The sequence below is a fragment of the Coregonus lavaretus genome (assembly GCF_964263955.1).
Source record: "Coregonus lavaretus genome assembly, chromosome: 16".
NCBI lineage: Eukaryota > Metazoa > Chordata > Actinopteri > Salmoniformes > Salmonidae > Coregonus > Coregonus lavaretus.
Window position 1 is genome coordinate 37,829,013 of NC_140003.1, and position 25,930 is coordinate 37,854,942.

At 43.4% G+C, this 25,930-nt stretch overlaps 1 protein-coding gene across 1 annotated transcript in view; it reads left to right on the top strand.

The window, feature by feature from the left end:
* Positions 1 to 6,398: 6,398 nt before the first annotated feature.
* Positions 6,399 to 25,930, top strand: part of LOC311143836 (interphotoreceptor matrix proteoglycan 2-like) — a gene marked incomplete at both ends in the record, with an annotated part of 58,512 nt that continues 38,980 nt past the window's right edge. Inside the window, 5 exons of the mRNA XM_084179718.1 lie at positions 6,399 to 6,402; positions 7,908 to 8,075; positions 20,004 to 20,170; positions 20,424 to 20,449; positions 25,468 to 25,505. Of these exons, the coding sequence (XP_084035844.1) occupies positions 6,399 to 6,402; positions 7,908 to 8,075; positions 20,004 to 20,170; positions 20,424 to 20,449; positions 25,468 to 25,505 (403 nt within the window). The remainder of the gene's footprint in view (positions 6,403 to 7,907; positions 8,076 to 20,003; positions 20,171 to 20,423; positions 20,450 to 25,467; positions 25,506 to 25,930) is intronic.

A 25,930-nucleotide genomic window follows, 5' to 3' on the forward strand; every position in this document is an offset into this window, starting at 1 on the left:
GGATGGACTAAGGTTGTGGTGGGCGGATATAATCCTCCAGGAATAGTATTATTGGTTGCCGGGAGGTGAATGGCGATTCCAGGTCAAAGGTTAGCAACCTTAGTTTGTTTAGTGCTACTGTAAGTGTTTGTGTCAGTAAGAGGAAAACATACCTGATTGGAAGGATGATTAGATGGATTATGTCTCATAAGAAACATTGAGTTCTAACTTCTACATGGGTTCCAACTGTCCCAATCACTCCCATTCACTGGGAGGTCCCTCTAGTCATTATGCAGATATACTTCCTCAAGATTCTTAGGAATTATGACATCACTGTCTTTGTTGGTACCATCCCAGATTGTTGTTGACATGAGGCTGTCCAGACACCAGTCAAGGTCTCACTGTCCCTCTCTGAGAAGGGGAAAGGCTCTATTTAACCTGTTAATTACCTGAATCTCCAACATAAACCCAGATTAATTATTTTTATGTTCTCTGTCTCAGACGGACCCTCCCTCACCCCCATCTGACGCCCTGTAATACCACTGTACCCCCATCCCAGTTTAGACCAGCGTGGGGAAAAGCTCCTGTTGATGGTCCCAGGCAGCTCTAGAGTGGGTGAAATGGAACCGGATAAGGACCACAATGTTCCAAACCTATGTTAGAATGATAAAGAACAACAAACATTAAACTGTCAGAAAGAGTTAACATTCAACACTAATTCGATTCAATGACTCTTTTGTTACTCATTTTCTAGTTTTAGTCAGTTTAGCGATAGTGGCTAGGTCATTGTATGGGGTAACCCGCCTCATACACCACAGATGTGTAGCTCTTTACTCAGTGATCCATGGCAGTCATTTTGTACCAAAACATTGTCCACAAGCCAGCTATCAGTGCAAGATGCTGTGCTTCTCAATGTCTGCCCAGCTAGTTGTCCTGCCATGATCTCAGGTTACAGGGTAAAGAGCTCAGGGCATTACAGAGCGAGTGGGGCTATGCAGGACATTACAGAGCGAGTGGGGCTATGCAGGACATTACAGAGCGAGTGGGGCTATGCAGGACATTACAGAGCGAGTGGGGCTATTCAGGACATTACAGAGCGAGTGGGGCTATGCAGGGCATTACAGAGCGAGTGGGGCTATGCAGGGCATTACAGAGCGAGTGGGGCTATGCAGGGCATTACAGAGCTAGTGGGGCTATGCAGGACATTACAGAGCGAGTGGGGCTATGCAGGGCATTACAGAGCGAGTGGGGCTATGCAGGACATTACAGAGTGAGTCACCATGTCGCAGCACAATAGTCCTGACTCTCCAGCTAATTGTTTGGCCCAACGCCTGGTACACAATTGGAGACTATTTAGCCACTTGCCACTAATAGTTCAAAGACGCTGGCCCCTGAGGTGACCTGATGAGATCAGATGGGTAGCAATATAGAATAGCTCCACTTTGCTCTCTGATTGGCTAGGTGGAATTCCTGCTAAGTTGGCAATGGAGGTTCCAAAACAATTGCATTGCAACTAAGAACCTTAACTATGGTGAACAAATCCTCCCCAAAATCAAAGGTTTCTATGTACCTTACACACAGGTGATGGCCTAGTAGGCTACTATTGGACAACAGAGTGGTTGCGTGCAACAGTAAGTGCTACATTAAGTTGATTAGTTGAAGTTCATTGTCTGTCCACCCGCTGTAGCCTAGCGGTTAAGAGCGTTGGGCCAGTAACCGAAAGGTTGCTAGTTTGAATCCCCAAGGTGGAAAAATGAGCAAGGCAGTTAACCCCCAACAACAACTGCTCCCGTTTGCTGATGACGTTGATTAAGGCAGCCCCCTGCACCGCTCTGATTCAGAGGGGTTGGGTTAAATGCGGAAGACACATTTTGGTTGAATGCATTCAGTTGTGCAACTGACTAGGTATCCCTTTCCCATTATTAAATAATATAATAATAATATGCCATTTAGCAGACGCTTTTATCCAAAGCGACTTACAGTCATGCGTGCATACATTTTTGTGTATGGGTGGTCCCGGGGATCGAACCCACTACCTTGGCGTTACAAGCGCCGTGCTCTACCAGCTGAGCTACAGAGGACAGCTGAATTAAAGGTCATTAACCTCTACGGGATCGGTGTTCCGTATACAGGACAGTTGAGCTAAGGCGCGCTAATGTGATTAGCATGACTGTTGTAAGTAACAGCAAACTTTCCAGGACATATACAGTGAGGGAAAAAAGTATTTGATCCCCTGCTGATTTTGTACATTTGCCCACTGACAAAGACATGATCATGCTATAATTTTAATGGTAGGTTTATTTGAACAGTGAGAGACAGAATAACAACAAAAAAATCCAGAAAAACGCATGTCAAAAATGTTATAAATTGATTTGCATTTTAATGAGGGAAATAAGTATTTGACCCCCTCTCAATCAGAAAGATTTCTGGCTCCCAGGTGTCTTTTATACAGGTAACGAGCTGAGATTAGGAGCACACTCTTAAAGGGAGGGCTCCTAATCACAGCTTGTTACCTGTATAAAAGACACCTGTCCACAGAAGCAATCAATCAATCAGATTCCAATCTCTCCACCATGGCCAAGACCAAAGAGCTCTCCAAGGATGTAAGGGACAAGATTGTAGACCTACACAAGGCTGGAATGGGCTACAAGACCATCGCCAAGCAGCTTGGTGAGAAGGTGACAACAGTTGGTGCGATTATTCGCAAATGGAAGAAACACAAAAGAACTGTCAATCTCCCTCGGCCTGGGGCTCCATGCAAGATCTCACCTCGTGGAGTTGCAATGTTCATGAGAACGGTGAGGAATCAGCCCAGAACTACACGGGAGGATCTTGTCAATGATCTCAAGGCAGCTGGGACCATAGTCACTAAGAAAACAATTGGTAACACACTACGCCGTGAAGGACTGAAATCCTGCAGCGCCCGCAAGGTCCCCCTGCTCAAGAAAGCACATATACAGGGCCGTCTGAAGTTTGCCAATGAACATCTGAATGATTCAGAGGAGAACTGGGTGAAAGTGTTGTGGTCAGATGAGACCAAAATCGAGCTCTTTGGCATCAACTCAACTCGCCATGTTTGGAGGAGGAGGAATGCTGCCTATGACCCCAAGAACACCATCCCCACCGTCAAACATGGAGGTGGAAACATTATGCTTTGGGGGTGTTTTTCTGCTAAGGGGACAGGACAACTTCACCGCATCAAAGGGACGATGGACGGGGCCATGTACCGTCAAATCTTGGGTGAGAACCTCCTTCCCTCAGCCAGGGCATTGAAAATGGGTCGTGGATGGGTATTCCAGCATAACAATGACCCAGAACACACGGCCAAGGCAACAAAGGAGTGGCTCAAGAAGAAGCACATTAAGGTCCTGGAGTGGCCTAGCTAGTCTCCAGACCTTAATCCCATAGAAAATCTGTGGAGGGAGCTGAAGGTTCGAGTTGCCAAACGTCAGCCTCGAAACCTTAATGACTGGGAGAAGATCTGCAAAGAGGAGTGGGACAAAATCCCTCCTGAGATGTGTGCAAACCTGGTGGCCAACTACAAGAAACGTTTGACCTCTGTGATTGCCAACAAGGGTTTTGCCACCAAGTGCTAAGTCATGTTTTGCAGAGGGGTCAAATACTTATTTCCCTCATTAAAATGCAAATCAATTTCTAACATTTTTGACATGCGTTTTTCTGGATTTCTTTGATGTTATTCTGTCTCTCACTGTTCAAATAAACTTACCATTAAAATTATAGACTGATCTTGTTTTTGTCAGTGGGCAAACGTACAAAATCAGCAGGGGATCAAATACTTTTTTCCCTCACTGTACATGTCTTATATGAGCAGAAAGCTTAAATTCTTGTTAATCTAACTGCACTGTCCAATTTACAGTAGGTATTACAGTAAAAAAATACCATGCTATTGTTTGAGGAGAGTGCACAACCACAAAAAACTTATCACGGCAACTGGTTTGATACATTCACCTCTGAAGGTAAAAAATTTACTTACATTCAGTAATCTTGCTCTGATTTGTCATCCTGAGGGTCCCAGAGATAAAATGTAGCATAGTTTTGTTTGATAAAATCAATTTTTATATTCAAATGTAGAAACTGGTTTCTACAGTTTGAACCCTTGCTGTCTCTGGCTCCACACTCACCCCGCCCGGGCCATCTAGATGTGTGAAAGTTAGTGTATAAGCTAATGATCCATCATGTATGACATTTCTGGCAGTGTGTAAACTTACATTTTGTATTACCATATTATTTTTGTATGTTCTCTATAGTTATGTAATTGAAAATGTATCAATTGACCAATTCTGCACATTTGGGCAGACTTGATACAAAATAGTCCAGTATTGCAATGCTTCACTGGATCAATCTGAAACTTTGCTCACACACTGCTTCCATCTAGTGGCCAAAATCTAAATTGCGCCTAAACTGCAATATTATATTGTGGCCTTTCTCTTGCATTTCAAAGATGATACAAAAATAAATAAAGAATACATGTTTTTTGGTTTGTATTATCTTTACCCAGATCTAATGCGTTATATTCTCCAACATTAATTTCACATTTCTACAAACTTAAGTGTTTCCTTTCAAATGGTATCAAGAATATGCATATCCTTGCTTCAGGTCCTGAGCTACAGACAGTTAGATTTGGGTATGTCATTTTAGACGAAAATTGAAAAAAAGGGTCCGATCCTTAAGAGGTTAACCTACATTTTCCATTGTGTAACTATTAAAGCCCCCCTGTAGTCTTTTAAACTTTTGGCCAAAATGCTCAGTCTGATCCTATGGGCTTTAGGAAACAAATTTGAAGATATTTATATACACAAACATGATTGGCTGATGGTCTAGAGCCCACCCCCTTACCCAGATAAACGGTAATTGGTCTATTCTAATCAGATCAGATTCTGACGTCATGATCTTGGCCAAAAGACCGTTGAAGAGTGCACGACAAAACCTATTCCCCCTCAGGAGACTGAAAAGATTTGGCATGGGTCCTCAGATCTTCAAAAAGTTATACAGCTGCACCATCGAGAGCATCCTGACTGGTTGCATCACCACCTGGCATGGCAACTGCTCGGCCTCCGACCGCAAGGCACTACAGAGGGTACATCACTGGGGCCAAGCTTCCTGCCATCCAGGACCTCTATACCAGGCGGTGTCAGAGGAAGGCCCTATAAATTGTCAAAGACTCCAGCCACCCTAGTCGTAGACTGTTCTCTCTGCTACCGCACGGCAAGCGGTACCGGAGCGCCAAGTCTAGGTCCAAAAGGCTTCTTAACAGCTTCTACCCCCAAGCCATAAGACTCCTAATCATGGCTACCCGGACTATTTGCATTACCTCCCACACCCCACCCCAACCCCCTCTTTTACGCTGCTGCTACTCTATTGATTATTTATTCATAGTCACTTTAACTCTACCCACATGTACATATTACCTCAATTACATTAACTAACTGGTGCCCCAGCACATTGACTCTGTACCAGTACCCCCTGTATATAGCCTCCGTACTGTTCTTTTATTTTACTGCTGCTCTTTAGTTATTTGCTTTTTTAAAATGTTTTACTTATCTATTCTTTACTTTCTTTTTTTCTTTTTTTTTTCTTAAAAACTGCATTGTTGGTTAAGGGCTTGTAAGTAAGCATTTCACTGTAAGTTCTACACCTGTTGTATTCGCCGCGTGGCAAATAACATTTGATTTGATTAGAAATTCCAGGCATTTTTTTCAAACAGCTCTTACACAAAAAGGGCATTATCATAATCTTCAAAATTTCATAGTGTGGAAATATCATCCAAAAAAACAGGAAAATCTAATTTTTAACTGCACTGCCCCTTTTAACTCTGAAGTGGATGAGGTGATTCCTCCCATGTACAGTAGTAGGTCACAGTCTTCTTTTTTTATTGATTTGGAATTTCAGGTCTTCTGAATTGACCAGATTAAATTCTTGGACCCCAACACTGGTTATTTAAAGCTATTGTGAGAGCACATAAAAACGCCATATTGTGAAAGCTCGGAATCAGAAGTTTGAATGAAAGCACACACAAAGGTGAGTGTGTCTAACAGGATCCATATCCACAATGGAGAGTGAAGGGTGAAAGTGGTAGTGTGAACCTAAGGTCCCAGCTTTACACACACAGATTTCATCTGCAGCCCATCATCTCCTAGTTCCTAGACCACCTGTTCCATAATCACTCCCATGTGTGGCTGTACACACACATGCATGTGTAAAGGGAGTCACGCTGCTTGCTTGGAGAGTACCACTTCCTCCTGATTCGGCTCAAACCAAGGACCTCTGCCTTGCTAGCACACGTGACCTTACTGAAACGTCTTACCAGTCGTCACCACACGAAAAGCTAGCTATTCACTGAAGCAAGTGGGCACACTTCTGGCTGAGGAGTAAGTTTCACACATCCCCGTGTGCTAAACATGGGTATGACCTGATATGCATTAATGTGTGTAGCTTACGTAATGTGACGTCCGTGCCTATGTATGTATGTATGTATGTATGTATGTATGTATGTATAGCATGAAGCCATGGCATCTATGGGTCAAAGGTTGACATCACATTGCGATGCTAATCTAATTTCTAAATTCTGTGTGTGTGTGTACCCAGGTTGTGTATTAATAACATATGTGGTAATACTGGGATCTGACCTGCTTGACCTTATCTGAGGTGAGGCTCCCTAAATTCAGACGGCACCTAATTCGCCCCTGATGATGAGCTGAATGAATGATCAAGGAGTTGGCTATGGCATTATGGGGAAGATCTCAATTGCATACACCTTGCGTCCTCTCTCCTCGTCTCCTTCTCAAAACTCATTGGATGAGAAAGCCAGAGTTCTCGTCCCTCTGACCTTCTCCTCCAATGAGTTTTGAGAAGGAGGTAAGGAAAGAGGACGCGAGGAGTACGCAATTGCGATTCTCCCATGGTTGAGCTCAGTTTCCTCGTCCAGGTCACATGGTCAAGAAGAACTCCTGACCCTATAGGCTATATGAGAGAGTGCTCAGATCACACACCTGAATTAACATTACCCCCAAGTGCAGATTTAGTCTGCAGGATGATTCTCAATTCAATGACTGGTGATGTAGGCTATGCATTAGTTCTAATGACAGTCTGAAAAAATAGGCCTAAGCCAGCCCCAGCCTTGAGTTGAGGTTCATTTTGACCAGGATTGTCTGCTACCCGTCTTCATTAATTGAGGAGCCTATCTTTGCACTTGAAGCCGTCTCTCTCTGCTTGGGGCCTCTTTTCTCTTCTTCCCCCCTTTTCCCTCTCTCTCTCTCCTTCCACGTTTCCCTCGCACTAAGCACCCTTACCAGTATTACACCGGTATCTTCTTGACGAGCTGCTCTAAAGGGCTTAGCAAACAAGATTAGAGAACCAAAAAAATCTCTCAATGGGCCATCTGCCTAGCTGAGCCTGAGCCCTGGCCGGGAGCTGTTCTGCAGCACAACGGGACTCACCTTCCTCAGCTGACGGAAGCAAGGAGGAAAGGAGGAGAGAATCACTTCATAATTACTGGTTAAAAAAACAGATACGTTTTCTGGATTCCGAACTATGCAAACTCATAAGGAGGGCCTAATATCGTTGTTGTACGATTCCAAAGGAAGTACCTGTCGTGTCGACGTGACCCCTTTTCAACCCTTTGGAGTTAAAACTACTACGGATTTAAGATGTCGGACTCTTCATTGAAATGCCTTTTGTGTACAGTTGCATTCATTTTAGCATTTGAACTCTTGGGAATAAGAACAGGTATGTATGTAGGCCTAATAAATAGTCAAGCTACACTTTTGCAATTAAGATGGAGTTGATGTCTAATGGTAGACTATGTGTTTATCGTTTTATCACAGATGCTGCATCTGGGGAAGGACCTATTCTTGCTGATGGACATGATCTATATTACAAAACATTTAGAATATTACCTATTCTATCAGCTCCTCAAAGCATAGTTAATTCACCTGTCATCAAGATCTCACACAAGGACCATGACGCTATCCCCCGGAAGAAGCGCAACGTGCTTTTCCCCAGCGGGGTCAAACTCTGTGCTGAGGAGAGTGTGCAACAATCCATTGCAAATCACCTCAGCTACTTTCACCTGCGAGGTAAGACCACTACCACTCACCTGTATGTATACTGATGGAGGAAGAAGTGGCCCATATCTGGAATCAATTTACACTCCCCAAATCTGAGGTGGCAAGTCTGCGCGTGTGACACGTTCTGTCAACCCTTACCCAGACCATAGAGAAGGCCTACAGTGCTTTCAGAAAGCATTCACACCCCTTGACTTTTTCACACATTTCGTTGTGTTACAGCCTGAATTTAAAATTTATTCAATTGAGATTTTGTGTCACTGGCCTACACACAATAACCCATAATGACAAAGTGGAATTATGTTTTTAGACATTTTAACAAATTAATTTAAAATTAAAAGTTGTAATGTCTTGAGTATATAAGTATTCAACCCCTTTGTTATGGCAAGCCTAAATAAGTTCAGGAGTAAAAATTTGCTTAACAAGTCACATAATATGTTGCATGGACTCAGTCTGTGTGCAATAATAGTGTCTAACATAATGTTTTAATGACTACCTCATCTCTGTACCCCACACATACAATTATCTGTAAGGTCCCTCAGTCGAGCAGTACAGTGGCTTGCGAAAATATTTTCCCCCCTTGGCATTTTTCATATTTTGTTGCCTTACAACCTGGAATTAAAATAGATTTTTGTCGGGTTTATATCATTTGATTTACACAACATGCCTACCACTTTGAAGATGCAAAATATTTTTAATTGTGAAACAAACAAGAAATAAGACATAAAAACAGAACTTGAGCGTGCATAACTATTCACAACCCCCCCCCTCGAGTGTTGCTTTAGCACTATGCTTAGGGTCATTGTCCTGCTGGAAGGTGAACCTCCGTCCCAGTCTCAAATCTCTGGAAGACTGAAACAGGTTTCCCTCAAGAATTTCCCTGTATTTAGTGCCATCCATCATTCCTTCAATTCTGACCAGTTTCCCAGTCCCTGCCGATGGAAAAACATTGTTTTCGGGGTGATGAGAGATGTTGGGTTTGCGCCAGATATAGCGTTTTCCTTGATGGCCAAAAAGCTTAATTTTAGTCTCATCTGACCAGAGTACCTTCTTCCATATGTTTGGGGAGTCTCCCACATGCTTTTTGGTGAACACCAAACGTGTTTGCTTATTTATTTCTTTAAGCAACGGCTTTTTTCTGGCCACTCTTCCATTAGCCGAGCTCTGTAGAGTGTCCGGCTTAAAGTGGTCCTATGGACAGATACTCCAATCTCCGCTGTGGAGCTTTTCAGCTCCTTCAGGGTTGTCTTTGGTCTCTTTGTTTTCTCTCTGATTAATGCCCTCCTTGACTGGTACGTGAGCTTTGGTGGGCGGCCCTCTCTTGGCAGGTTTGTTGTGGTGCCATATTCTTTCCATTTTTTAATAATGGATTTAATGGTGCTCCGTGGGATGTTCAAAGTTTCGGATATTTTCTTTTAACCCTGATCTGTACTTCTTCACAACATGTTTGGAGAGCTCCTTGGTCTTCATGGTGCCGCTTGCTTGGTGGTGCCCCTTGCTTAGTGGTGTTGCAGACTCTGGGGCCTTTCAGAACAGGTGTATATATACTGAGATCATAAGACAGATCATGTGACACTTAGATTGCACACAGGTGAACTTTATTTAACTAATTATGTGACTTCTGAAGGTAATTGGTTGCACCAGATCTTATTTAGGGGCTTCATAGCAAAGGGGGTGAATACATATGCACACACCACTTTTCAGTTATTAATTATTTTAGTATTTTTGAAACAAGTTATTTTTTTAATTTCACTTCACCAATTTGGACTATTTTGTGTATGTCCATTACATGAAATCCAAATAAAAATCCATTTAAATTACAGGTTGTAATGCAACAAAATAGCCTAGGGGGATGAGTCCTTTTGAGTTTCTAGTGCCTAGCAAAGAAGGGCACCTACAGTGAGGGAAAAAAGTAATTGATCCCCTGCTGATTTTGTACGTTTGCCCACTGACAAAGAAATGATCAGTCTATAATTTTAATGGTAGGTTTATTTGAACAGTGAGAGACAGAATAACAACAAAAAAATCCAGAAAACGCATGTACATTTTTTATTTATTGATTTGCATTTTAATGAGGGAAATAAGTATTTGACCCCCTCTCAATCAGAAAGATTTCTGGCTCCCAGGTGTCTTTTATACATGTAACGAGCTGAGATTAGGAGAACACTCTTAAAGGGAGTGCTCCTAATCTCAGCTTGTTACTTGTATAAAAGACACCTGTTCACAGAAGCAATCAATCAATCAGATTCCAAACTCTCCACCATGGCCAAGACCAAAGAGCTCTCCAAGGATGACAGGGACAAGATTGTAGACCTACACAAGGCTGGAATGGGCTACAAGACCATCGCCAAGCAGCTTGGTGAGAAGGTGACAACAGTTGGTGCGATTATTCGCAAATGGAAGAAACACAAAAGAACTGTCATCTCCCTCGGCCTGGGGCTCCATGCAAGATCTCACCTCGTGGAGTTGCAATGATCATGAGAACGGTGAGGAATCAGCCCAGAACTACACGGGAGGATCTTGTCAATGATCTCAAGGCAGCTGGGACCATAGTCACCAAGAAAACAATTGGTAACACACTACGCCGTAAAGGACTGAAATCCTGCAGCGCCCGCAAGGTCCCCCTGCTCAAGAAAGCACATATTCAGGCCCGTCTGAAGTTTGCCAATGAACATCTGAATGATTCAGAGGAGAACTGGGTGAAAGTGTTGTGGTCAGATGAGACCAAAATCGAGCTCTTTGGCATCAACTCAACTCGCCGTGTTTGGAGGAGGAGGAATGCTGCCTATGACCCCAAGAACACCATCCCCACCGTCAAACATGGAGGTGGAAACATTATGCTTTGGGGGTGTTTTTCTGCTAAGGGGACAGGACAACTTCACAGCATCAAAGGGACGATGGACGGGGCCATGTACCGTCAAATCTTGGGTGAGAACCTCCTTCCCTCATCCAGGGCATTGAAAATGGGCCGTGGATGGGTATTCCAGCATGACAATGCCCCAAAACACATGGCCAAGGCAACAAAGGAGTGGCTCAAGAAGAAGCACATTAAGGTCCTTGAGTGGCCTAGCCAGTATCCAGACCTTAATCCCATAGAAAATCTGTGGAGGGAGCTGAAGGTCGGACAAAATTCCTCCTGTCGGACAAAATCCCTCCTGAGATGTGTGCAAACCTGGTGGCCAACTACAAGAAACATCTGACCTCTGTGATTGCCAACAAGGGTTTTGCCAGCAAGTACTAAGTCATGTTTTGCAGAGGGGTCAAATACTTATTTCCCTCATTAAAAAGCAAATCAATTTATAACATTTTTGACATGCGTTTATCTGGATTTTGTTGTTGTGATTCTGTCTCTCTCTAAAATTATAGTGTCACGTTCGTTTAATGACGGGTCAGACCAAGGCGCAGCGTGATATACGTACATGTTTATTTACTATTAAACACCACGACAAAACAATAAACGAAACGAAACGTGAAGTCCTAAGGTTGTACATACAACGAACCTTACCCGGAACAAGATCCCACAACCCACTAGTGCCAATAGGCTGCCTAAGTATGATCCCCAATCAGAGACAACGAGCTACAGCTGCCTCTGATTGGGAACCACACCGGCCAACATAGAAATACACATAATAGATCGAAACATAGAAAACACACAACAAAGAATATACACACCCTGACTCAACATTTAATCGTCCCCTGGCCGGACTGGCGACGCGCACCACTGGCTTGGTGCGAGGAGCAGGAACGGGCCGGGCCGGACTGGCGACGCGCACCACTGGCTTGGTGCGAGGAGCAGGATAGGGCCGGGCCGGACTGGCGACGCGCACCACTGGGTTGGTGCGAGGAGCAGGAACAGGCGGGGCCGGGCTGGCGACGCACACCACTGGCTTGGTGCGAGGAGCAGGAACAGGCCGGGCCGGGCTGGCGACGCGCACCACTGGCTTGGTGCGAGGAGCAGGAACAGGCCGGGCCGGGCTGGCGACGCGCACCACTGGCTTGGTGCGAGGAGCAGGAACAGGCCGGGCTGGCGACGCGCACCACTGGCTTGGTGCGAGGAGCAGGAACAGGCCGGGCCGGACTGGCGACGCGCTCCACTGACTTGGTGCGAGGAGCAGGAACGGGCCGGACCGGACTGTGAAGGTGGACTGGATGTCTGGAGCGGAGAGCTGGCACAACCCGTCCTGGCTGGCTGCCCACTTTCGCACTACACGTGCGGGGCGCTGGCACAGGACGCACTGGGCTGTGCACGCGCACTGGCGATACAGTTCGTAGAACTGGCGCAGAATATGCGGCACCGAGGAGGCGTACTGGAGACCAGGAGCGTTGAGCCGGCACACCCCGTCCTGGCTGGATGCCCATCTTCGCACGGCATGTGCGTGGTGCAAGCACAGGACGTACAGGACTGTGCCGGCGCACTGGCGACACAGTACGTAGCTCCACATAACACAGAGCTTGCACAGTCATACGCCTCTTCGCGTGAGTACAGGGAGTTGGCTCTGCTCTGACACTAGGCTCTGCCAACCACCCTGTGTGCCCCCACCCCCAACATTTTCTTGGGGCTGCTTCTCGGGCTTCCTCCTCGACCGGCCTCCTCCGTGTTGCCGTTGCTCCTCTCCTGCCTGGGCATCTACCTTAGCCCATGGTCCTCTCCCCGCAAATATCTCTTCCCATGACCACAAATTGCCCACCTGTGTCATGGCTATTCGCTCCGCCTGGGCACGCTGCTTGGTCCTCGTTTGGTGGGATCTTCTGTCACATTCGTTGAATGACGGGACAGACCAAGGCGCAGCGTGATATACGTACATGTTTATTTACACTGAATAAACAAACCAACAAACAACAAACAAACGAAAACGTGAAGTCCTAAGGTTGTACATACAACGAACCTTACCCGGAACAAGATCCCACAACTAGACAGTGCCAATAGGCTGCCTAAGTATGGTCCCCAATCAGAGACAACGAGCGACCGCTGCCTCTGATTGGGAACCACACCGGCCAACATAGAAATACATATACTAGATAATAAACATAGAAAACGCACAACAAAGAATATACACACCCTGACTCAACATTTAAGCATCCCCTGAGTCAGGGCGTGACATATAGACTGATCATTTCTTTGTCAGTGGGCAAATGTACAAAATCAGCAGGGGATCAAATACTTTTTTCCCTCAATGTATTGGTAAAAATAAATACACCACTTTGGATGGTGTATCAATACACCCAGTCACTACAAAGATACAGGCGTCCTTCCTAACTCAGTTGCCGGAGAGGAAGGAAACCACTCAGGAATTTTACCATGAGGCCAATGGTGACTTTAAAACAGTTACAGAGTTTAATGGCTGTGATAGGAGAAAACTGAGGATGGATCAACAACATTGTAGTTACTCCACAATATTAACCTAAATGACAGAGTGAAAAGAACGAAGCCTGTACAGAATAAACATATTCCAAAACATGCATCCTGTTTGCAATAAGACACTAAAGTAAAACTGCAAAAAATGTGGCAAAAAATGTACTTTATGTCCTGAATACAAAGCGTTATGTTTAGGGCAACTCCTACAAAACACATCACTGAGTACCACTCTTCATATTTTCAAGCATGGTGGTAGCGTTATCATGTTATGGGTATGTTTGTCATTGGCAAGGACTAGGACATTTTTTAGGATAAAAATAAATGGAATAGAGCTAAGCACAGGCAAAGTCCTACAGTTGGTAACCTAGTTATTCATACATTTATGAACAACTTTTAAAGTTTTTAATAACGATTCATAAGATCATTCACAAGATGTTAAATATACAAGTAACTGCCCAAATAATGGAAACACTTGAGTAAATGAGGGATACAAAGTATATTGAAAGCAGGCGCGTGTGGTTCCTGAGTTAATTAAGCAATTAACATCCATCATGCTTAGGGTCATGTATAAAAATGCTGGGTAGGCCATTATTTTGGCTACCATGGCTATGCCCCATAGCATGACAATGCCCCCATCCACAGGGCATGAATGGTCACTGAATGGTTTGATGAGCATGAAAACAATGTAAACCATATGCCATGGCTGTCTCAGTCACAAGATCTCAACCCAATTGAACACTTATGGGAGATTCTGGAGTGACGCCTGAGACAGCGTTTTTCACCACCATCAACAAAACCACAAATGATGGAATTTCTTGTGGAAGAATGGTGTCGCATCCCTTCAATAGAGTTCCAGACACTTGTAGAATCTATACCATGGTGCATTGAAGGTGTGCTAGATAATGGGGGCCCAACGCCCTATTAAGAGACTTTATGTTGGCGTTTCCTTTATTTTGGCAGTTACCTGTAGGTCCTTATGAACTATTTAATAGTCATTAGTTACGTTTTTTTGTGTGGCCTCATCTAAAGTGTGGGCTATTTATACTTTATAAATATTTATAAATGTTTTGAGTGACCAGTGTAATTTCTCACAAAAAGATGGACATGCCATTGGTAGACATTCCAGCAGTACCTAATGCTCAAAAAGGCCCTTAGAACATATAAACTCATCAGGGCGGCAGGTAGCTTAGTGGGTAAGAGCGTTGTGCCAGTAACCGAAAGGTCGCTGGTTCTAATCCCCGAGCCGACTAGGTGAAAAATCTGTCGATGTGCCCTTGAGCAAGGCACTTAACCCTAATTGCTCCTGTAAGTCGCTCTGGATAAGAGCGTCTGCTAAATGACTAAAATGTAAAATGTAAATGTAAATGGTTAAACAATAAGCACACAATACAGAAGATGTTTAAGAAAACATATTGAACCTTTTATTCCAAAACAGTCACACTGTTGTAATAGTGTGATATGTAACTTCAGACACACTATGCTGAGTAAAATAAAGTTTTTAGTCCAAAAATGCTAACATAAGTGTTTCTTGGCAGCAGTGGATGGGTGCATTGTCTTAGGGCCTAGCCTTTTGGGGACTCAAAGATACATTTAGTTGTGGGGCCCCCCAACCTCACAGGCAAAACGTTTTAGTGGCCCCCCTCTTGATGGCGGAGATAATATTTGTTTGTTTTAGAGTACATTTCCTGCAATTCTACACATTTTACCAAGGGGCAGAGAAAATATTTAGCAATTCTATAACTAATTTCATGCAATCCTACTCATTTTTCCATGGGGCAGAGAGAAACATTTGCAGTTTTTAAGCTAATCTGAGTGAGAATGACTAACAATATCAATGGGGGCCCCCTGGAAGTCAGGGCCCCTGGGCAGGTGCCCTGCGTGCCTGGTCGGTAATTCGACCATGATCACTACAAGTTTAGATAGTTTACTAGACTAATTTACCAATCTCTAAAGCTTTAGCTGACATGGCAGTGTTAATCTCGTCAACAATAACTATGTTGAAAAATACTTGCCAACAACCTACTATGGAAAAAAAGGATAACTATTACAAATTACTTTTCATTTTAGTTGACGAAAATGGGATGAGACAAGAATTCCACGTGATACTAATGGACATTATATTTGACATGAAGCTCCTTTTCATCAGTTTTGTCCAATGCTTAGCATGCATGCAGAATAGTTCATGCAATCCTCTCATTTGGAAGAATTGACATTTTTCAGTTGTGTTGTCTAATTGAGCTGATCTGCCCGGCTCTCCCTCACAGCTCCCAGGTGGTCACTTCAGTCACTAGTCAATCTTTTGAACTGATGCGAATCCAGGACACTTGACTTGTAACTAACCTCAACTTGAAACAATGTTTACTCTCTCTTTTACTTTCATGTAGGCTATTTTTGCTTTGATCACATCAGAAGCTCTATTTTCCCATGTGCACTGTTATTCATTCATCTCTGTTGCCACGGTCCGCAAATGCAAGTTGCGGTTGTCTTTTTTGTTGCTATTTGTTGAATATTAAGAGTACAGTAATACTACTGGCATTTTTGTAAAGCAAAAATTCTCCCCTTTTTAAGGAAACCACTGTTATTTAGCCACAAATATTGGAATACATTATTTCACTGAACTATCCCATTACGCTTAAATAGTTACTACCTTTAAAGGCCCAGTAAAGGTGCCGCCAAATAAAGCCATGTGTGATAATAGTCTGCTGTTAAAAGACTGAAGCACTGGAAGTGTTTAAAGGTTATATACAGTGCCTTCAAAAAGTATTCAGACACCTTGACTTTTTCCACATTTTGTTACATTACAGCCTTATTCTAAAATTGATTAAATTGTTGTTTTTCCCTCATCAATCTAGACACAATAACCCATTATGACAAAGCAAAAACAGGTTTTGAGATTTCTTCTTCAAATGTATTACAAATAAAAAACTGAAATATCACATTTACATAAGTATTCAGACCCTTTACTCAGTACTTTGTTGAAGCACCTTTGGCAGCGATTACAGCCTCGAGCCTTCTTCGATATGACGCTACAAGCTTGGCACACCTGTATTTGGGGAGTTTCTCCCATTCTTCTCTGCAGATCCTCTCAAGCTCTGTCAGGTTGGATGGGGAGCATTGCTGCACAGCTATTTTCAGGTCTCTCCAGAGATGTTAGATCGGGTTCAAGTCCGGGCTCTGGCTGGGCCACTCAAGGACATTCAGAGACTTGTCCTGAAGCCACTCCTGCGTTGTCTTGGCTGTATGCTTATGGTCGTTGTCCTATTGGAAGGTGAACCTTCGCCCCAATCTGAGGTCCTGCATGCTTTGGAGCAGGTTTTCATCAAGGATCTTTCTGTACTTTGCTTCATTAATCTTTCCCTCGATCCTGACTAGTCTCCCAATCCCTGCCGCTGAAAAACATCCCCACAGCATGATGCTGCCACCACCATGCTTCACCGTAGGGATGGTGCCAGGTTTCCTCCAGACGTGACGCTTGGCATTCAGTTCAATCCAGATAATCTTATTTCTGAGTCCTTTTAGGTGTATTTTGGCAAACTCCAAGCGGGCTGTTGTGTGCCTTTTACTGAGGAGTGGCTTCCGTCTGGCCACTCTACAATAAAGCCCTGATTGGTGGAGTGCTACAGAGATGGTTGTCCTTCTGGTTGTCCTTCCTCCGTCTCTACAGAGGAACTCTGGAGCTCTGTCAGAGTGACCATCGGGTTCTTGGTCACCTCCCTGATTGCTCAGTTTGGCCAGGCAGCCAGCTCTATGAAGAGTCTTGGTGGTTCCAAACTTCTTCCATTTAAGAATGATGGAGGCCACTGTGTTCTTGGGGACCTTCAATGCTGCAGACATTTTTTGGTACCCTTCTTCAGATCTGTGCCTCTACACAATCCTGTCTCGGAGCTCTATGGACAATTCCTTTGACCTCATGGCTTGGTTTTTGCTCTGACATGCACTGTCAACTGTGGGACCATATATAGACAGGTGTGTGCCTTTCCAAATCATGTCCAATCAATTGAATTTACCACAGGTGGACTCCAATCAAGTTGTAGAAACATCTCAAGGATAATCAATGGAAACAGGATGCACCTGAGCTCAATTTCGAGTCTCATAGCAAAGGGTCTGAATCCTTATGTAAATCGGGTATTTCTGTTTTTTCTGTTTAATAAATTAGCAACATTTTCTAAAAACCTGTTTTCGCTTTGTCATTATGGGGTATTGTGTATAGATTGATGAGGATTTTATTTATTAAATCCATTTTAGAATAAGGCTGTAATGTAACAAAATGTGGAAAAAGTTTGAATACTTTCCGAATGCACTGTATATAACATTTCTACCTGCAAATCATACATCAAACAGTAGTAATGAAATAATAAAAACCCACTACAGAAAAACTGTCCGGTCCAGCCAGCTGTTGTGTGTAGGCTACATCTCCCTGTTTCATGATTAGTTTGCGGTCACGAGGTTGAACGCATTAGCAAAACATTCACATTACAACACTTCCTCAAGTCCTTGCAACAGTTATTTCTCAACAGTTTCTGTGAATAAAATGTTAGATATATTTATTTTAACAGCCTGTGTTGTGTGCTTATTCTTTTAACATTGATATGTTCTAGAATATTTTGAGACCTTAAGAAGCATCTGGTACTGCTGGAATGTCTACCAATGGCATGTCCATCTTTTTGTGAAATATTACACTGGCCACTCAAAACATCTATAAACTATGAACAGACCACAAAAGACTTAACTAATGATTAGTAAATGGTTTATAAGGACCTATAATAAACATCTTATGAATGGAGCAATGATTAATACATTATTAATAAATTATTTACTAATCCATTATGAATGCTTTATTACGTGGAGTTATTATAAAGTGCTACCAAGCTATTCCAGGACGTTTTCTTTGTACAGTATTTACGTATGCTTGAATGAAATGAATAAATAAAGTAATGACTTTCAAGAGATTGGTCCAATTTGGCAACCAATACTTTAGTTTCAGCCCAGCACTTACTAACACACCTGATTCAGCTAAACATCTGCTCATCAAGACCTTATTCCAGCTGGACTGGAACAAATCCCACCATGTAGCTCTTTAGACCAGGGCCGTGGTTGGTGATTGTGAGAGTATAGATGTAGGTAGGTGAGGTGAGCACAATGATTGGGGAAATATAGTGCAATATTATGTAGGTGAGTTGAATTGGGAAGAGAATAGTTGTGACAGCATTATGGTTTGGGCAGATACTTTGCTGTAGGAACTCATCTTTAACCTTTATTAACCCAGGGAGAAGGTTGATGATATGGGGATTGGGGAGATACTTTGGGTCCAGGGATGAGACAGTACAATCTTAGAAAAAAGGTGCTATCTAGAACTTAAAAGTTTTTTTTGGCTGTCCCCATAGGATAAGCCTTTGAATAACACATTTTTTGTTTCCAGGTAGAACCCTTTTGCTTCCAGGTAGAACCCTTTTGGGTTCCATGTAGAACCCTTTCCATAGAGGGTTCTACATGGCATCCAAAAGGGTTCTACCTGCAACCAAAAAGGGTTCTTCTATTGGGACAGTCGAAGAACCCTTTTGGAACCCTTTTTCCTTAGATTGTAGATGTAGGGGGAAAGCAGTGAGGGTTGGGTAGGTAGCTGCAGGTCATTGGGTTGGTGACTTGTAAGCTGACTTATGGAGAAGGGTTACATCACTGGTTTGGCAGTGGCATGACAGTGGAGAGTGATACTGAGGTCAGACATATAGGCACACAGCATGTCTGCATAATCACAACCCTGCTATGGCAGGGCTAAACATGGAATCAGTTGACTCTGACCTGGCGGGGGGTATGGACTGTAACACTCATTGTCACACTGTGATCGACACATGAGCTAATATGCCAGCTAAGATTTACCTCAGGGGGTGTCGTGGCAAAATTACTACTTTTGTTATGCACATGCGCTGTATGAGACTTAAACCTGTAAATTTCCACTGTCTGTTTGAAGGTCTTGTAAGAAGGAGCTGGTATTTTTCCACTCTGCCTCTGTTCAACTTAGTCACACGGTCAAGACAAAGACCCTCTGAGAGTGACCACAGTGTCTCAGCCCATCCTGTTTCTACTCATATCTTTCAAGGGCACAGCTGTGTGGAGATATGAGGTGCACAAAGGCTGGCTTGAACAGAGGAGTAACGGAACTAACATCATCACTTGTTTGTGCGCTATGACCTGATACACATAGCTACAAGAAGAAAACAAGGTAGCTTATCATGCCCTGAGTTGCCGGGGAGGGGTGGAACCAGCCATGACTAAGCATTTTCAGGTCCACTATATAAGACGTCAACATTTCCTGTTTGTTGGGCTCTCAACGAATCACCTACGGGTGGTCGTTGACCAGCTCCATTATTGCAATAATTAATCGATAACAAATAAAGATGATTGTTTGAAGAAATAGCAAAGTCTCTCTCACTTGACTAGAATTTCCACCACATGGGTCACAGCTCTATAACTGGGCGGCGACAGCCAGCGTACAGTAGTTTCTATCCCTGCCCCTTGTAATCCTAAGAGAAAGATTTCTACCAAGTGAATGGGTTCTTTCGCCAATCAGTGATGTGTGTGTTCAGTGTGTCAGGATACGGTGTGGGAGGCCTTCAAGATCTTCTGGGACCGCCTCCCGAACCAGGAAGAGTACCAGACCTGGATGAGCCAATGCCTGAATGGCACAGCCACCGCTCTGGCGATGGGCAACAACTTCAGCCAATCAAAGGAGCACCTGGCCCTGATTGAGAGTGTGAGTGTGTGCATAGGAGATATGAGTCTCTCCAGTCTCCATGAAATTACCATCATCATGTATGTCTGCAACTTCTACATCAACATTAATCCAAAAAGTGATGGCTTTCAGCTGTTATTTTGTGTGTGTGTGACTATTAAATTCACGCTTCAATTGCCTAGTTAAATAAAGGCAAAATAAAATAGAATAAAAAATACACTTCAAACGTTACTTGCTGTTGTGTCATTTCTGTCTTCCATCTTTCCCATTTCAGAGAATGTTGCTGACAGGGTTAAACAGGTAAAGTGTTTCATCCTATCGTATTTACTTTCATTTCCATTGTAACATCTCTTTGAGCATATTCACTGTGTATCACCCATGTCTTACATGTGTCTCATTCATTTCCCCATTGCTGTTCTCTCTGTCTACTCCTGCTCCACCAACCGTAGTGAGCCCACCAACTCATGGCTGCATATGTGCAGGTAAAGTTCTGAAGGTTCTTCAAACTTACCTGGCCATATTAGTCCTCATCCACTCCCCCATTGCTCTGGCCATTAAAACAGACACATGGTATCGATCTCTATGGCTGCAGATACACGGTATCTATTTCTATGGCTGCAGATACACGGTATCTATCTCTATGGCTGCAGATACACGGTATCTATCTGTATGGTTGCAGATACACAGTATCTATCTCTATGGCTGCAGATACACGGTATCTGTCTCTATGGCTGAAGATACATGGTATCTATCTCTATGGCTGCAAACACACAGTATATATCTCTATGGCTGCAGATACACAGTATCTATCTCTATGGCTGCAGATACACGGTATCTATCTCTATGGCTGCAGATACATGGTATCTATCACTATGGCTGCAGATACACGGTGTCTGTCTCAATGGCTGCAGATACACAGTATCTATCTCTATGGCTGCAGATACACGGTATCTATCTCTATGGCTGCAGATACACGGTATCTATCTCTATGGCTGCAGATACACGGTATCTGTCTCTATGGCTGCAGATACACGGTATCTATCTCTATGGCTGCAGATACACGGTATCTATCTCTATGGCTGCAGATACACAGTATCTACTGTTGAAGTCGGAAGTTTACATAGACTTAGGTTGGAGTCATTAAAACTCATTTTTCAACCACTCCACACATTTCTTGTTAACAAACTATAGTTTTGACAAGACGGTTAGGACATCTACTTTGTGCATGACACAAGTAATTTTTTCAACAACAGACAGATTATTTCACTTATAATTCACTGTATCACAATTCCAGTAGGTCAGAAGTTTGTTGACTGTGCCTTTAAACAGCTTGGAAAATTCCAGGAAATAATGTCATGGCTTTAGAAGCTTCTGATAGGCTAACTGACATAATTTGAGTCAATTGGAGGTGTACCTGTGGATGTATTTCAAGGCCTACCTTCAAACTCATGTCCTCTTTGCTTGACATCATTGGAAAATCAAATGAAATCAGCCAAGACCTCAGAAAAGAAATTGTAGACCTCCACAAGTCTTGTTCATCCTTGGGAGCAATTTCCAAACGCCTGAGGTACCACGTTCATCTGTACAAACAATAGTTTGCAACTATAAACACCATGGGACCACACAACCGTCATACGGCACAAGAAGGAGACGTGTTCTGTCTCCTAGAGATGAACGTACTTTGGTGCAAAAAGTGCAAATCCATCCCAGAACAACAGCAAAGGACCTTGTGAAGATGCTGTAGGAAACAGGTACAAAAGTATCTATATCCACAGTAAAACTAGTCCTATATCGACATAACCTGAAAGGCCGCTCAGCAAGGAAGAAGCCACTGCTCCAAAACCGCCATAAAAAAGCCAGACTACGGTTTGCAACTGCACATGGGGACAAAGATCGTACTTTTTGGAGAAATGTCCTCTGGTCTGATGAAACAAAAATATAACTGTTTGGCCATAATGACCATCGTTATGTTTGGAGGAAAAAGGAGGATGCTTGCAAGCCGAAGAACACCATCCCAACCGTGAAGCACGGGGGTGGCAGCATCATGCTGTGGGGGTGCTTTGCTGCAGTAGGGACTGGTGCACTTCACAAAATAGATGGCGTCATGAGGAAGGAAAATTATGTGGATATATTGAAGCAACATCTCAAGACATCAGTCAGGAAGTTAAAGCTTGGTCGCAAATGAGTTTTCAAATGGACAATGACCCCAAGCATACTTCCAAAGTTGTGGCAAAATGGCTTAAGGACAACAAAGTCAAGGTATTGGAGTGGCCGTCACAAAGCCCTGACCTCAATCCTATAGAACATTTGTAGGCAGAACTGAAAAAGCCTGTGCGAGCAAGGAGGCCTACAAACCTGACTCAGTTACACCAGCTCTGTCAGGAGGAATGGGCCAAAATTCACCCAACTTATTGTGGGAAGCTTGTGGAAGGCTACCCGAAACATTTGACCCAAGTTAAACAATTTAAAGGCAATGCTACCAAATACTAATTGAGTGTATGTAAACTTCTGACCCACAGGGAATGTGATGAAAGAAATAAAAGCTGAAATAAATAATTCTCTCTACTATTATTCTGACATTTCACATTCTTAAAATAAAGTGGTGATCCCCAACCTGACCTAAGACAGGGAATTTTTACTAGCATTAAATGTCAGGAATTGTGAAAAACAGAGTTGAAATGTATTTGGCTAAGGTGTATGTAAACTTCCGACTTCAACTGTATCTCTATGGCTGCAGATACACGGTATCTACAGTGAGGGAAAAAAGTATTTGATCCCCTGCTGATTTTGTACGTTTGCCCACTGACAAAGAAATGATCAGTCTATAATTTTAATGGTAGGTTTATTTGAACAGTGAGAGACAGAATAACAACAACAAAAAATCCAGAAAAACGCATGCCAAAAATGTTTTAAATTGATTTGCATTTTAATGAGGGAAATAAATATTTGACCCCCTCTCAATCAGAAAGATTTCTGGCTCCCAGGTGTCTTTTATACAGGTAACGAGCTGAGATTTGGAGCACACTCTTAAAGGGAGTGCTCCTAATCTCAGCTTGTTACCTGTATAAAAGACACCTGTCCACAGAAGCAATCAATCAATCAGATTCGAAACTCTCCACCATGGCCAAGACCAAAGAGCTCTCCAAGGATGTCAGGGACAAGATTGTAGACCTATACAAGGCTGGAATGGGCTACAAGACCATCGCCAAGCAGCTTGGTGAGACGGTGACAACAGTTGGTGTGATTATTCCCAAATGGAAGAAACACAAAAGAACTGTCAATCTCCCTCGGCCTGGGGCTCCATGCAAGATTTCACCTCGTGGAGTTGCAATGATCATGAGAACGGTGAGGAATCAGCCCAGAACTACACGGGAGGATCTTGTCAATGATCTCAAGGCAACTGGGACCATAGTCACCAAGAAAACAATTGGTAACACACTACGCCGTGAGGGACTGAAATCCTGCAGCGCCCGCAAGGTCCCCCTGCTCAAGAAAGCACATATACAGACCCGACTGAAGTTTGCCAATGAACATCTGAATGATTCAGAGGAGAACTGGGTGAAAGTGTTGTGGTCAGATGAGACCAAAATCGAGCTCTTTCGCATCAACTCAACTCGCCGTGTTTGGAGGAGGAGGAATGCTGCCTATGACCCCAAGAACACCATACCCACCGTCAAACATGGAGGTGGAAACATTATGCTTTGGGGTTTTTTTTCTGCTAAGGGGACAGGACAACTTCACCGCATCAAAGGGACGATGGACGGGGCCTTGTACCGTCAAATCTTGGGTGAGAACCTCCTTCCCTCAGCCAGGGCATTGAAAATGGGTTGTGGATGGGTATTCCAGCATGACAATGACCCAAAACACACGGCCAAGGCAACAAAGGAGTGGCTCAAGAAGAAGCACATTAAGGTCCTGGAGTGGCCTAGCCAGTCTCCAGACCTTAATCCCATAGAAAATCTGTGGAGGGAGCTGAAGGTTCGAGTTGCCAAACGTCAGGCTCAAAACCTTTAATGACTTGGAGAAGATCTGCAAAGAGGAGTGGGACAAAATCCCTTCTGAGATGTGTGCAATCCTGGTGGCCAACTACAAGAAACGTTTGACCTCTGTGATTGCCAACAAGGGTTTTGCCAGCAAGTACTAACTCATGTTTTGCAGAGGGGTCAAATACTTATTTCCCTCATTAAAATGCAAATCAATTTATAACATTTTTGACATGCGTTTTTCTGGATTGTGTTGTTGTTATTCTGTCTCTCACTGTTCAAATAAACCTACCATTAAAATTATAGACTGATCATGTCTTTGTCAGTGGGCAAACGTACAAAATCAGCAGGGGATCAAATACTTTTCCCTCACTGTATCTCTATAGCTGCAGATACACGGTATCTATCTCTATGGCTGCAGATACATGGTATCTATCTCTATGGCTGCAGATACACAGTATCTATTTCTATGGCTGCAGATACACGGTATCTATCTCTATGGCTGCAGATACACGGTATCTTTCTGTATGGTTGCAGATACACAGTATCTATCTCTATGGCTGCAGATACACGGTATCTGTCTCTATGGCTGAAGATACATGGTATCTAACTCTATGGCTGCAGACACACAGTATCTATCTCTATGGCTGCAGATACACGGTATCTATCTCTATGGCTGCAGATACACGGTATCTATCTCTATGGCTGCAGATACATGGTATCTATCACTATGGCTGCAGATACACAGTGTCTGTCTCTATGGCTGCAGATACACAGTATCTATCTCTATGGCTGCAGATACACGGTATCTATCTCTATGGTTGCAGATACACGGTATCTATCTCTATGGCTGCAGATACACTGTATCTATCTCTATGGCTGCAGATACACGGTATCTATCTCTATGGCTGCAGATGCACATTATCTGTCTCTATGGCTGCAGATACACAGTATACATCTCTATGGCTGCAGATACACGGTATCTATCTCTGTGGCTGCAGATACACGGTATCTATCTCTATGGCTGCAGATACACGGTATCTATCTCTATGGCTGATGATACACAGTATCTATCTCAATGGCTGCAGATACACGATATCCATCTCTATGGCTGCAGATACACGGTATCTATCTCTATGGCTTTTGATACACGATATCGATCTCTATGGCTGCAGATACACGGTATCTATCTCTATGGCTGCAGATACATGTAGAAGAACACCACACATTGTTATGTGCTTCTTAAACTATTTTAAGAAAAAATATATATAATTTGATTTGATTGGATCTGTGAGTGAAACTTCTTAACTGTGAGTGACTCTTGTTGTTCCACAGCACCCCGACTCCAGCAACAGAACAGGAGGCTCTAGGAGGTCAGTGTCATGCACACACACACACACACACTCTTTTACCCCTTCTTTATCCCTCTATCCTTTCTCTCTGTTACCTCTTTCTCTCTTTTCCTCTCTCTCTCCCCCATCTCCTCTCTCTGCTGTGTGACATGTACAGACCAGTAATAGCCCACTATAGCTGTCTAATCCACATTAGTAAGCAGAGCATCCACAGAGTTCACTCACACCAGCCAACCCCCCTGGCTATTGATGTCTTGCATATGGGCTTAAGCCAAGCAATGCCTCTGACTATCGACGTCTTGCGGTACACATAGGGCTGTGGCGGTCATGACATTTCAATTAACATAAACACGTTTAGCATCTCCAGGCCTCCATGCATGCAAGCCGCATACAAAAGTCTAATAAATCAATTTAATATATGCATTATGGGGTATTGTGTGTAGATT